We start from the raw sequence: 14,577 nt of genomic DNA, 5'->3' as shown, positions 1-14,577 counted from the left end.
TTTATTGGCTAACTTTATGCCTTCCTTAAATTATGAAATTCTATAAAGTATCCTTGTCTATTTTAAAATTATACTCATTTTTATAACTTACATGCTTTATTTTTATATATCCAGGATACTAGATATTTGTAATTCAAATTGGAGGTTATTTTTTGTCATTTAATGTTTTTTCCTGTAATGTGTGTTCTCACCACATAGGTTTTACATTTTTATGTAGTCAGATTTATTCATGTTTTTATTTGTGGTTATGTTAAAGATTATAGCTATTAGGGACCTATTTCTCCAGGGTTTATAATTTATGTATGTTGTTACAAATAGAGAAATTACTTTTTCTTTGACCCAATAGGTAGAGGGCACTTTTGTGGACTCAGAAAGCTTGCCTCTCCTATTTTATTTTAGGAAAATATCTGAGATTCTGCCTCCTCATTTCCAAGCCAGAGTTTAAAATATTTACATTTTTACTTCATAGTGTTAAGACATTGTGTAATAAGTATAATGTTTAAAAAAATATATTAAAAATGTAATAGTGGTTTGGCAGAGACCAAAGCATGGAGGGCCTTGAAATGCTGCTCTATTTGTTATCTATTATTATAAAGCAATTACCATAAACTTAATATCTTAAAACAGCACCCATTTACTTAGGTCAGAACTCAGGGCAGGCTCAACTGTGCTCTGTTTAAGGTCTCACAAGACTCAAATCAAGGTGTTACCTGGGTGGAGGCTCTGGGGGTGAATCCTCTTCTAGGCGCATTCAGGTGTGGGAGGAATTCAGTTCTATGCAGTTGTAGGGCTGAGCTCGCCATTTTCTTCCTTTTTTTTTTTTTTTTTTTTTTTTTTTTGAGACGGATTCTTGCTGTCGCCCAGGCTGGAGTGCAGTGGCACAATCTCGGCTCACTGCAACCTCTGCCTCCTGGGTTCAAGTGATTCTCATGCCTCAGCCTCCCAAATGGCTGGGCTTACAGATGTGCGCCACCATGCTGGCTAATTTTTTTTTTTGTATTTTTAGTAGAGACGGGGTTTCACCGTGTTAGCCGGGATGGTCTCAATCTCCTGACCTCGTGATCCGGCCCCCTCGGCCTCCCAGAGTGCTGGGCTTACAGGCGTGAGCCACCACGCCCTGCCAAGCTCGCCATTTTCTTACTGCCTATTGGCCTGGGTCACTCTCAGTTCCTAGAGGCCACTCTTTGGTTTTTGCTCCTGGCTCTTTTTATCTTCAAAGATAGTAACAGTGTATTGAAATGTTCCCTTGCTGTGAATTTCCCTTTTGCTGCTAGCTGGAGAAAACTCTGCTTTCAAAGGGATTATTTGATTAGATTAGGCAAATCTCCCTTTTGATTAATTCAAAGGCAGTTAATTGGTGGCTTTAATCACATCTGCAGAATTCCTTTGCCATATAATATATTAATGGCATTATCCTTGCCATGATATTTCATCATATTTACAGCCTCTGTATTAGGGTAGAGAATTTGGTGGGGTTGGTGGTATGTGGGCATTTTAGGATACTGCCTACCACGCATTCTGTATTGAGGGGTTTGCGTCTGATTCAGAATATATTTGTATTCCTTTAGAAAGATTACTGTGGCAGCAGTGAGGAGGATGTGTCAGAAAGGAAAGATACTGGCAGGAGAAAAATCCCACTCTTAGCAGTCTCCATTTTGATTTTGTAATGTCGTTTGATGTTACTTTTTTAGCAGATGTTTCAATCAGAAATGTGTGTTTAATAGTATGCCAACTAGAATGATTAGCCTGGACCAGAAGAAGAATTATGAGTCAGCCACTGAACTGTTCATTACTTCAGGTCAATTCATATACATAATAATTTCATAGATTAGGTTTTATTTCAGTCAGCTCTATTTCGTTTTCTAAAGCGAACAGTTGTTTAAACATCGAATCTCATTAATAGTATTTTAATAAACACAGTATTAGGGTGGGTTTACTTCCCTAGATTGTGAATCTCATGGATTATATGTTGATTCTTATTGGCTTAATTTTTGAATCGGGCATTATTTATTTTAATTATTTAGTCTTACAGTTTTGCATGTTTGAAGCTATATTTTCCTCTGAATACCACATTTGCCATGTCACAGGTTTTTTGATGTTTCTTAATCATTTAAAAATAATACGTGATTTTTCTTCTTGATTGAAACTCTGCTGTTATTTAGAAAGGACTTTTAAATTTTGCCAGTGGGTAGATTTGGGAATTTATCCTTATATTGTGAATTTCTAATTTTTATTGTATTAGGTCTAGGGACACATCTGCTTTTACTGAATATAACCTAGGAAATACCTGCTTTTTAAAATATGTGGACATTTCTTTATGACCATACATGTGAATTTTTTTTGAAAATTCTATGTACATTTGAATAGAATGTTTTCTCTATTTTTGGAATATAGAGATCTGTGTGTATTTTATGTGTCTGTTTGAATCAAACCCGATCATTGTTATTATTTATTTCATATCTACTTAATATCCTGATTTGAGAGCTATGTTAAAGTCTAATCTATGCATGTTATTTCTACTCAGCTTTACTTTTTATATGTGATATATATTTATTAGGTTTATAAACTTTAATGACTATGGCTTCTTTTGGAATTTACACTGTAACATAAAACTTATGTTATTATGAAATATTATCTTCGACTTGTTCACTGCTTTTTAGTTTAAATTCTATTTCTTTGCAATTACTGCTATACCTGCATTTTTTTGGATAGAATTTGTGTTTTTTCCCCTCAAGTCTGTTTTTGAATTGTGTATGTCACTGTGCATTGTGCATATGTATGAATATATGTATATATATACATATATATGCACACACACACATATATATATAGCCGCTCCTGTGTTGCTGTAAAGAAATACCTGTCGCTGGGTAATTGATAACAAAAAGAGGTTTAATTGGCTCACAATTCTGCAGACAGTACAGGAAGTGTGGTGCTGGCCATCTGCTTCTGGTGAGGGCTTCAGGAAGTTTGAAATCATTTAGCTGGGCCTGGTGGCAGGTGCCTGTAATCCCAGCTACTCGGGAGGCTGAGGCAGGAGAATTGCTTGAACCTGGGGGGCGGAGGTTGCAGTGAGCCGAGATCGGGCCACTGCACTCCAGCCTGGGCAACAGAGTGAAACTCTGTCTCAAAAAAATAAATAATAAATTTAAAAAAAAGTTTGAAATCATGGTGGAAGGAGAAGGGAGAGCAAGCATCTCACATAGCAAGAACAGGAGCAAAGGAGAGGGGTGGAGATGCCATACACTTTTGAACAACCAGATGTTGTGAGAACTCACTCATTATTGCAAGGACAGCAACAAGCCATGAGGGATTTTCCCCCATGACCCAAACACCTCCCATAAGGCCCCACCTCCAACATTGGGGATTACATTTCAACATGAAATTTTGGCAGGGACAGATATCCAAAGTATTTCATTCATTTTATATTATATATGTGTACACACACACACATACATAAATGAAGTCTGTAGTATAGTTATATGTAAAATATGTGTATGTGTTAAGTAGTATATTTTGTATGTTTTGAAAGTTGCTGTGTTTTACTAGAGAATTTAACCTATTTACATTTGTTATCCATGGACTTCAATGTTAGCTTAACAGACAATAAAATTTTGGTTTTAAATAATTTTTTATAGACCTAGGAAAATAATGATTTTTTGGGGGTTTCTTTTTAATTCAGTATTGGTAATGAGAACTGATGCCTGATTCTTCTTTTTTTGTAATGATCTGTTTTCTTTTTTATGTGGCTCCGAGAATTTTCCTTTTATCCTTGTTATTTCAAACTTTCTGGGAAGTTTTTACCTGAAGCTGCCATTCAGGGAGTTTAAGGAGGCATTGTTACAGATCAAGAGTGGGTATTTTTGTAGGGATGTAGAGATAAGTGGAACAGTGATAATGACTCTTTGGATTTTAGGTTCCTCATCTGTTGAATGAGGATTATGCTTAATTAAATGTTAGCTTTTATTATTAGATATTTACATAACTTTTCCTTTAGAATTTGGTGATTATAATCCCTCCTATTTTCTCCCTTTCTGGTACTGATATAAAACAGACATTGGACCTTCTGGATCAGATTTTCATGTCATTCTACCTCTTTCTCTTACTTTCCATCCTTGTTCTTTAATTACTGCATCCTGGGAGAATCCTAGTTGCCTAATACTAAAAAAAGATTAGTGAAGATTAAAAACAAATTTGGAGCATGGGGAGCCTTATAATACTTATTTATTAGAGCACGTAGCCTAAAACCATTGCTATAGTTGGTACAGAATAAATACTGGATAATTAATTAAATGAACTGTGGGATATTTAACTTCTTGGTATTTTTTTATGATACAACTTTAATCTCAGAAATTTTGTACATTCTGTTTTGTTTTATAGATACATTTTGACAGATTCTTACTTCAATCTATTAAATAAAAGTTTTGAAAATTCCTCAGACTCGTTCTTAAAATTGGCAATATGAGTTCTCACTGAGTTTTTGTTGTTGTTGTTGTTGTTATTGTGTTCTTGGATTAATATGGGAAAATATAACATGTTACTTTTTTTCCTTTTCTTACTCCCTGTCTTTTTAATGATGAATAAAAGTAAAAAGAAAAAAATGCTGTCTAGGAATTTTCATTATTGATTCAAATAAACCATTTAGTTGATATACCATTTAAGGGCTTTTTTTTTTTTTTTTTTTTTATAGAGAGGTTCTCACTTTTGTTGCCCAGGCTAGAGTGCAGTAGTGTGATCACAGCTCACTGCAGCCTCAACCTCCTGGGCTCAAGCAATTTTCCCACCCCAGGCTCGTGAGTATCTGGGACCATAGGTGCATGCCACCATGCCCACCTAATTATTGTATTTTTTGTAGAGATGGAGTTTCACCATGTTGCCCAGGCTGGTTTTGAACTCCTGAGCTCAAATGATCCACCTGCCTCAGCCTCCCAGAGTTCTGGGATTGAAAGTGTGAGCCACCATGCCCGGTCAAGAGCTGTTTACTTTATCCCTTGTCCCCAAATGTTAATTAGCTTCGTAATTGTTACTTATGTATTATATATTACTTAATATATTATTAATATTTTAACTTGCTTGATTTCTTTTATGTGTAGTGTATAAGAGTGTTGACATTTGAGAAGTTCTCTGTGGAAATCCATTCTTTGATATTGTCTACGATTTTACAAGGACTTTTTATTTGGTTTAGGAAGATACATTCCAGACTATGTATATATAGTAAACATTTTCTTTTAATGCCGAGTGCTCTTCATTAGCTATGTAATTGTAACAGATGGGTTTGAAGCGTTCTCCTAAATGTAGTGTTTTCTTTTCCTTCTTTTATTCACTGATATCTTTATATGATATTGTAAATTAGTATGTTAGATATATTCCAGTACTTTTCATAGTAGTTTAGCTAAAGTAATACAATATTTTTCATTGCAGGTTAGAACCACCAATATGATTAAGAGAACATATTGGTGTTTCTAAAATGAGAAAGACATTGAGAAGCTGGTCAATTTAAATTATTTTCTGTTATTATATACTTACCTCTCATATTTTATCTGCCAAGATTATTTTTAGTGCAAAAGGCTTCTGTAAAACTTGCCATATGGTATCAAAATAAGTGATTTTAGATTTTAACAACTTAGCAGAAATTAGTTATGTTAATGAGTTGTTATAAACATTTTTCAACTGATTGTACTTTTTCTTTCGACATTTACGTGGCCTTTCTGTTCGGATATTTAGACTACCAAGGTGTTGTATTTGTAGTTAATTCTGGGTTCTGTTAATGCACTAAACATATTTAGATACCTTGGGAGTTATAAAAAATTACCTCTTTTGTAAAAGCTGGTTATTACACTTTATCAATGAAGACAAATATTTATTTTTTTTCTGTGTTTCTAATGCATTAATACCCTTGAGTGCCAAAATAGCACTGAAATGTTATTCTGTATACTTATAAATATTGTATAAAATTAAAGTGTCACAACAGTAATCAGTGTTTATGCATTATTTAGAAGCTTCTCCTGCTTCAGCCTCCTGAGCAGCTGGGACTACAGGCGCCCGCCACCACATCCGGCTAATTTTTTGTATTTTTAGTAGAGATGGAGTTTCACTGTGTTAGCCAGGATGGTCTCGATCTCCTGACCTCCTGATCCGCCCGCCTTGGCCTTCCAAAGTGCCGGGATTACAGGTGTGAGCCACTGGGCCTGGCCAAATTTTTGTGTCTGTTTCTTCTTTCTGATTCAGCCCTCAAGAGTCACTTAGCTTTGTTATATTGATTCAGTGCAGTAGACTGATGACAGTGAGGAAGAGTTTGATAGTATGTGATATACAGATTTATACATAAAACATTGAAAACAATTATAATTTTAACTGCTGTAGTCCCTAGTTAATTAGCAGAATATAAAGTCAGTGTAGTAACATGTGAATAATGTTAGCAGGGTCCAACTGTCTCTGTTACATGAGGCTCCAGTTATCTCAGCTAAGCTGTTTATGAGCCACACTTACAAACAAGCTCACCAAAAGTTAAGTCTTTTTGGTATATGTATAGGAACACCTATCTATTAGGGCCTATTTCAAGCAGCATTTTTGGTGCTTTGGATACAAAGATAGTATGGTGCCTCAATTGAAGGATCTTGGACTAGGATGAGAAAAAGATAAACTGATCATGTAATGGCATAAGCAAGTAAGTACCATGTAATGGTGTAAACAAAAATATACATTAGATAGTCATTTCCCACAGAGAGATTTCATACTGTATAGTACAGGGCCCATCAAACTCTCTTCAAAGAAAACGATGCTCAAAGTGGACTTGGGAGAATGAGGAAGAGTTTGTGAATAATTCTAAGGGAAAACTGAATAAGTAAATGCAACATTTTACATAATTTGTTCTGACTTCTTATGTGTTCACTTGCCCTAGACTGCCCTTCTTGTTTGGGGCTTATTTCTGTGTGTTTTACCACTTGCAAGATAATGGAGGCAGGTTGAAATGGGAAAGAGACCAGATGACTAATTTTTTTTCCCCCGCATTTCCATCTTTTGTTAAGAAATTTTAAATTGATTGCTACATTGAAGTATGTAGGTTTTTTTTTTTGTGAGTCTTTAACCATTTGTGTCCCTGTTAACTTATAATTGATGAGTTTATTTTGTATTTATTTTTAGGCAGGGTAAAAAATAGTAATATGTCTCATAAATAATATATGTTCCTATTACTAGTTTTGGTGGGATTTAAAAACTTTATAATAATCCTCAATATAGAAACCTGCCCTTTTAACCATATTACTATTTGCTTTTAAAAAAAATCTTTAGGTTTTGTTTCAAAAATGCTTCAAAATTTATTTTTGAAAATATAAGGAAAATGAAATTCTGACTTTCTAATTTGAATGGAAGGATGAGTTGGTAGCACATGAAGCACTAAGTTGAGTAATGTAGATTTTATTATTTTTAATGAATCCTTTGTTTAATATTTTGCAGGTTCAATTTGTTTTACTTGTGATGTACAGAGTTTTTTATACCTTCCCAGCTTATATTTGAATATTCCTTTTCAAGGTTTTATAAAGAGATTTCTCTCCTTTACCCCTTTCAGCGATGTGCATTTTGTAAGCACCTTGGAGCCACTATCAAATGCTGTGAAGAGAAATGTACCCAGATGTATCATTATCCTTGTGCTGCAGGAGCCGGCACCTTTCAGGATTTCAGTCACATCTTCCTGCTTTGTCCAGAACACATTGACCAAGCTCCTGAAAGATGTAAGTTTACTATGGATAGACTGTTAAACTTCAACCAATGTATTTACTGAAAATAACAAATGTTGTAAATTCCCTGAGTGTTATTCTACTTGTATTAAAAGGTAATAATACATAATCTTTAAAATCTGAGGGATCGTTGCCAGAGATTGTTGGGGAGGGATATGTTATCAATGGTTTCATTGAAATTAAATCCAAAAAGTTATTTCCTCAGAAAAGTCAAATAAAGTTTGCATCTTTTTTATTCTTAAAGCATTTTAAAAACCACTGTAGAAAGATATAAATAGGGACTATGCAGTATTTCTGATTTATACTGTAAAATAATTTATTAAAAAGTCAATCAGTATTCAACATCTTTTACACGAAAAAGCCATACAGTTGAAGAATTAGAAGACAGTTCACTCAGGTGTTATTTCAGGATTTACGTTAATAGGAACACCAAACACTTCTGAAATTCTTAGAAATTGTGTATCCCTGATAGCTGTAGCTGTAATAGAAATCTCTGCTAGCACCTTTTCATGATTCATCTATCTTAGTCATCTATAATCTGCAGTTGTGCTGTTTTTCTTTTCCAGATAGTATTTTATAATTCAATGAAAATGTTTAAATGCTTGAAATTTATGTTATACAGGAAATTATAACTCTTTACTATTGTATCGTTAAATAGAGATCTCTCCTTTCCCTTACTATGTGTTTTCCCAGTGAGCATGTATGTTTTGGGATCTTTTTTCTCCTGGTCTATTGAATTTCGAATCTCATTATGAAACCTCCATGATATTTTATTCAGTCTTTTTTATGTCACCTCTTAGTTACCTAATGTTAGCTTTTACCTGTTCCTTAGCAATGTTGATAAAAGCTTTTTTCCTATCTTATCCAGGTCTGTGAAACATAATATAGCTACCCCAGGCTTCAACTAATCTCAAATACAGTTAGTCTACATGATCATTACCCTTTATCTTTGTTGAGTACCGTGATTTCATTTTCCACTAAAATTATTTTGTGTCCACATATGTAATGATATCACCCTTAGTAACCTAGTGTACAGACAAATTATAGGTAAGGCAAACTAAAATTTTAAATTATATTTAGGCTAATAAATAAGGGATTTAAAGTTTTAAAATGCTTTAGATTGTACACTCTTAAATCTGGAAGAGAAGAACTTTCATGCACAGCAACTGTTATGGCTACTATTTATGTACTGAGTTACTTCAGCAAGTGCATAAACTGGCAGTTATCAGAGTGGATTATATTCTGGATGGCATAATAAGTATACTTTGTCATCTCAGTAAAGCAATTTTGTGTGTATGTAAGAATCTGAATTTTATTCAGCCTTTTGTAGTTAGTCATGCTTTAGACCTTAGTGAACAACATGCATACTTTCATAAGAATGTTGTTCTAATGTTAGAACATTTTATTACTTAATGGCAGTGCTACTTTCTACTGAAAACTGTGTTCTAATAGTGTATACCTTCAGTTACATGTTAGCAATCATAAATCAGTTTGTAAAATAATAAACTGTAAACACTGAGGTGAGATAATTTGCTGTCGCTGATCATGTACATAATGAAAGGTTTATGGCAACATAAAGCTAAAAGATATACTAAAATTATGAGTACTCTGCCTTTTTCCAAAATAGACTTATGGAGACTCATAAAAATACATGAGCAATAGGATAACACTAAAAATAAGTAAGGAAATTTGGCAATGGAAAATTTAGATAGGATAAATATGAAGGTAATAGAGAGACCCCCCCAAAGATATATAATTCCAGACGTAACCACAAATTTGGCCCCATACCTTTTCAGCAGTCAGTACAAAGAAGGAAATATGAGCCCTTAATCTGATTCTTACTATTTATAACAAGATGTCACTTGATATAATAATAACAAGACGTCACTTGATACAATGCAATGAAAAATTGTCTTAAAGTAGCCACCTTGCAGTAGAAAAATACCAGTTGCACAGGGCTGTTTCTTATAGCAGACTTCAGACTAAGTCAGTGGTATAAAATCAAGGCCTAAATGACTACATTAGATTTCTTCCGGTTTTTTTTTTTTTTTGAGATGGAGTCTCACACTGTCACCCTGGCTGGAATGCAGTGGTGTGGCCTCGGCTCACTGCAAACTCCGCCTTCTGGGTTCATGTGATTTCTCCTGCCTCAGCCTCCCAAGTAGCTGGGATTACAGGCGCACACCATCACACCCAGCTAATTTTTTGTATTTTTAGTAGAGATGAGGTTTCACTATGTTGGCTAGATTCATCTCGAACTCCTGACCTCGTGATCTGCCCATGTCAGCCTCCCAGAGTGCTGGGATACAGAGGCGTGAGCTGTCGTGCTTGGCCTCCTTGGGGATCTTAAACAGTGCATTCTAACTACACAGCGTTCTGACCCATCTGTTAAGATGATCATAATCTTGGATTAAGTTCCAAGGATATAATTTAAAGAATATTGCAGATAGGATGTTTTGTCACCTTTTTAACGTCTTTTATAAGTATTTCTTCCTATCCTAATTGTGTGTCATGACAGAACTTACTTTTTATGCTTTTAAAATGATACTGTCTTAAATCATAGTGTTATTATGAGGGTTAAATGAAAACAGTGAATGGAATTCACATAACATTGTGCCTTGTATATATTAATTGCTTTAAAAAAGGCAGTTATTTTACCTCCTATCTAAGGCTTAAGTTATGAGAATGATAATACGTATTGAGTATATGTATTTTCTGTTGCTTCCTAAGGGGCAGAGCAGTAGCTGTGATAGTTGACTGAGTTAGGAGTAAGGTTGACATCTTTTTATAAAAGTTGTGAAATTTAACAAAAGCATGCATCTCATTATAAAGAAGTCCACTAAAGAGAGTATCTGTGAAGAAGGCCAAGATTTTCATCAGGAAACCCTTTTAGGGTGCTCTATCATAGGTAAATGGCTGGTCATTGTTGCAACATTATTTTCATGATGATACAAGGATACATTAACCTTGTCTGGAAATATTACACTAAAAATCCATCTAGGAGATACAACCAGATACACTTCCTGAATAGGAAAACTGGATGGCAAGAAGCCAATCATGCAAGATAAGAGGAAAGAACATTCCAGGGAGAGGGAACAGACCACTGCACAGACCTTGAGGAATGGACTTGGCATGATTCATGAACAGACAGCATGTCATTTTACTTGGAGCATAGTAGCCTACTAGGTGGGTAGTAGAGACATCAAGGCGAACAAAGGCTAGATCATGTAGGCCTTGTAAGCAAGGGAAGGAGTTTGGGTTCTCTTCCGTCTGCAATGAGAAGTCTTTGCAAGGTTTAAACATGAAAATGCTACATGTCTTAATTCACCCCCTGTTCCTCAATGTATTTACTCATCATTTAGCTTTAATTCCTTTTACTTCACCTAAGCTTTAACTCCAGCCTCTATTTTTTGGTTATCTTTGTATTTCTTGACATTAAGTCTTGCTGCTTTTCTTTTACCCTAAATTCTGTCAGTCCTCTGACCTTTCTTATCTACCTGCCAATGATATGGTCTGGCCTCTTTGGATGACATCCATGATTTATTTTTTCTTTCCAGAGATTCTCTTTTATAGACAAATCACTCAGCACAGTGTCCTGCCAGTAATGAAAATTGGCAGATGATAGGGTGTGATGGAAATTAGAAAGCAATGCTGATTTGGTCCTTCTTAAATTCACACTGACAGCTATTTTGACTTTTGTTGCTGTTCACCAATGCTTTTATTCTTATGTGTTGTCTGGACTTTCTTAAGCAATAGTTTCATCAAGTTTAAGGATCTATGATAAGCTCTGTTCTAATTTAAGCGCAATGTTTTTGTCTTTTTTATTTATCTTTTTACAGCTGTCTCTTAGGAAATGACTTTCTCTAAAGATGATCATTTTGTTTCCTCTCACTTTTCTCCTGCTATAAGAACCTTGCTCCCTTTACTTCATTTAGCTTCTTCATTGTATGCCACTGTTGGCATTTCATGTCTACTTTTGTGTATACTCCAATACTCATCACTTTCATTGATCAGTAGTAAAGTTTGCTGAGGAGTCAATTTGATTAGTAGTCAAGAGCCTGATCTTAGAAGCCAAATAGACCTGGGTTTTACTCCTCTCCCGTCTTAAATTATCTTTAGTTATAGCCTGTCTTTTTGCTTTTTCAACTGTTTAAAGAAAAATTTCTTAGTTGATTATTGCTTTAAACTTAACGTCTCTGGCTTACAGACATATGTGTGTCTAAATATTCATATTTAATTTCTGACATGACACCAAAGCTATCCAGTAGTATCGATAATCTTATACATGACCCTCCAAAAGGTTGTTTCAGTATTCCCACACATCTTCTCCTGACTGGGAGGGTTGGAACCAACCTCATTTCTTTGTGTAGTGCTTTTAAAAATTATTGTTTTTCACATAACGCATATTAAGTGTTTTTGCACCAGATGTATTACATGGATGTTTTTCTTTGACGAATTTATTACCAATGATCCATAGTAATCAAATAACACAGCAAGGTTGCCAGTAAGGAATTGGTGGAAATCATCATACTCTAAAAAGTGATTTTTGTGACAGTGACAGTTGTCTTGTTGCAGAGCGGACTTTGTTGTATATAACAGTACTGTGCACTATAAATATAATGTGAACAATGTAAGTAATTTTTCTAGTGGGTATGTTAAAAAGAGTAAAAGGAAACATTTGGGAATAATTGTAATAAATTTTATTTAATTCAGTAATCCAAAATAGTAATATTTCAAATTTTGAGATACTTTTTCCTCTATTGAGATTTTGGAATCCAGTGTGCATTTTATGCTTACTGCACACCTCAATTTGAACTAATCACATTTCACTTGTTCAGAAACCACATGTCGCTAGTAGCTACCATGGCAACTTGAAGTGTCAGGGGAGCAAACTCTAGAAAGTTTCACAGAAGCATTTTAGTGTTCCTAGGAAAGTATAATAGAAAAATGAATTGATTATCTGATAATTAGTTTCTGATAATTAGTTGAGTATTTCCCCCAATTTTTAAAAGTATTACGGTGAGCAAAAAGAGATCAATTTTTTTTTTTTTTTTTGAGACGGAGTCTCGCTGTGTCGCCCAGGCTGGAGTGCAGTGACGCAATCTCGGCTCACTGCAAGCTCCGCCTCCCGGGTTCATGCCATTCTCCTGCCTCAGCCTCTCCGAGTAGCTGGGACTACAGGCGCCTGCCACCACGCCCGGCTAATTTTTTTGTATTTTTAGTAGAGACGGGGTTTCACCGTGGTCTCGAAGAGATCAATTTTTAAATGTACATATTTTGAAAGATAAATACTGGTACACTGTTAATATTAAGAAACATAACATCCCAATTGTGTCCTTTCTATCAAAAATGAACTAATTTATGATGCTTCCATTGTTAGATTAATGATTTATTTTAAATGCCTGTCACTTAGCCATTTAAAAGTGATTTCAGCAGTAAGTCCTTCACTTAAAATATGTTCAATAAGACTTGATTCATGTTAGGCAGTTGGGGATACAAAGTTAAAAAAGTTAAGGCCCCTGTCCTTCAAGGATTCACAGAGTTGTGCTGTAATTAATTGATAGGTAACAGAAGTTTCTTGTAAGCATATGGGTAAAAGTAATACTCAACAACTAAATGGGTATTTGGGGGTGGTAATAGGTATTCAGGAAATAATGTGCAGAGTTTTTTTTTTTTTGAGGCAGAGTCTCACTCTGTCACCCAGGCTGGAGTGCAGTGGCGCAAACTCCAGTCACTGCAGCCTCCATCTCCTGGGTTCAAGTGATTCTCCTGCCTCAGCCTCCTGAGTAGCTGGGACTACAGGCGTGTGCCACCACACGCTGCTAATTTTGTATTTTTAGTAGAGATGGGGTTTCACCATGTTGGCCCGGCTGGTCTTGAACTCCTGACCTCAAGTGATCCACCTGCCTTGGCCCCCCAAAGTGCTGGGATTACAGGTGTGAGCCTCTGTGCCTGGCCACGAGCAGAGTTTTGAAGGCTGGGAGCACAACAGAAACACAAAATTTCAAGCAGAGGGAACAGAATGTGTAAAAGCACACAGACATGAATAGCATGTTATGTGAGGTGCATGGTAGACATCCCACCATGACCACGAAATAGTGAGTGGTTCTGAGATTCACTTGGAAAGGGAGATAAGGGCCTTTTTGCCTCATAACTTGAAAATTCTGATTTTCTTTTAGGTGAAAAATGAGGTATTGGTGGAGTTTTAATTTATACAGAGGTTAACAATTAGATTTACATTTTTGAAAGATTGTTCTGGATGTGTAGAAAATGATTTAGAGACTATGTCAGAACCGTAAGTAGAGATGATTTGATGCAGAAGATACTGCAATTAGCAAGACAGAGTATTAGGTAGGCGCAAAGGTAATTGCAGTCTTCGCCATTAAAAGTAATGTCAAAAACTGCAGTTACTTTTGCACCAACCTAATATGATAGACTAAACTATAACATATAAGGAAGAATGATGTGTAGGAGGTTTAATACATAAGAATTGGGATCTGGCTGGATGTGTTGGGTTGGGGCTGAGTTCAGAGTCAACAATGATACTAAGGTTTCTGCCTTTATCTATTCTTGAGAAAAATGGATGATGTTTCAGTTTTTTAAAAAAGTTTCACTTTAGAGCAGTTGAGTTTGAGTGTTTTTAGAACATCTGGCTATTGAGATCCAGTAAGACTTGAAGAATAAAGGTTTGGGGTTTATGAAAGAATTCCAGGGCCAATAATACAGACTTAGGAATCATGGTGGCATTTTATGGTGTGAGAGTTGATGTGATCACAAAGGGAAACTATGGGGGATTAGGAAAGAAGGAAAAGGATGAAATCCTAAGAAACCCCAGCATTTA

The 14,577-nt window shown here is 35.3% G+C and overlaps 1 protein-coding gene across 15 annotated transcripts in view; it reads left to right on the top strand.

The window, feature by feature from the left end:
• KMT2C (lysine methyltransferase 2C) overlaps positions 1-14,577 on the top strand; it is a 306,019-nt gene that overhangs the window by 157,171 nt on the left and 134,271 nt on the right. For all 15 annotated transcript variants that reach the window (XM_030826223.1, XM_030826214.1, XM_030826210.1 and 12 more), the window contains one exon: positions 7,568-7,730. In XM_030826223.1, the coding sequence (XP_030682083.1) occupies positions 7,568-7,730 (163 nt within the window). The remainder of the gene's footprint in view (positions 1-7,567; positions 7,731-14,577) is intronic.

This window comes from Nomascus leucogenys, chromosome 13 (genome assembly GCF_006542625.1).
Source record: "Nomascus leucogenys isolate Asia chromosome 13, Asia_NLE_v1, whole genome shotgun sequence".
Classification (NCBI taxonomy): Eukaryota; Metazoa; Chordata; class Mammalia; order Primates; family Hylobatidae; genus Nomascus; species Nomascus leucogenys.
This window is presented reverse-complemented; position numbering and strand designations above follow the sequence as displayed.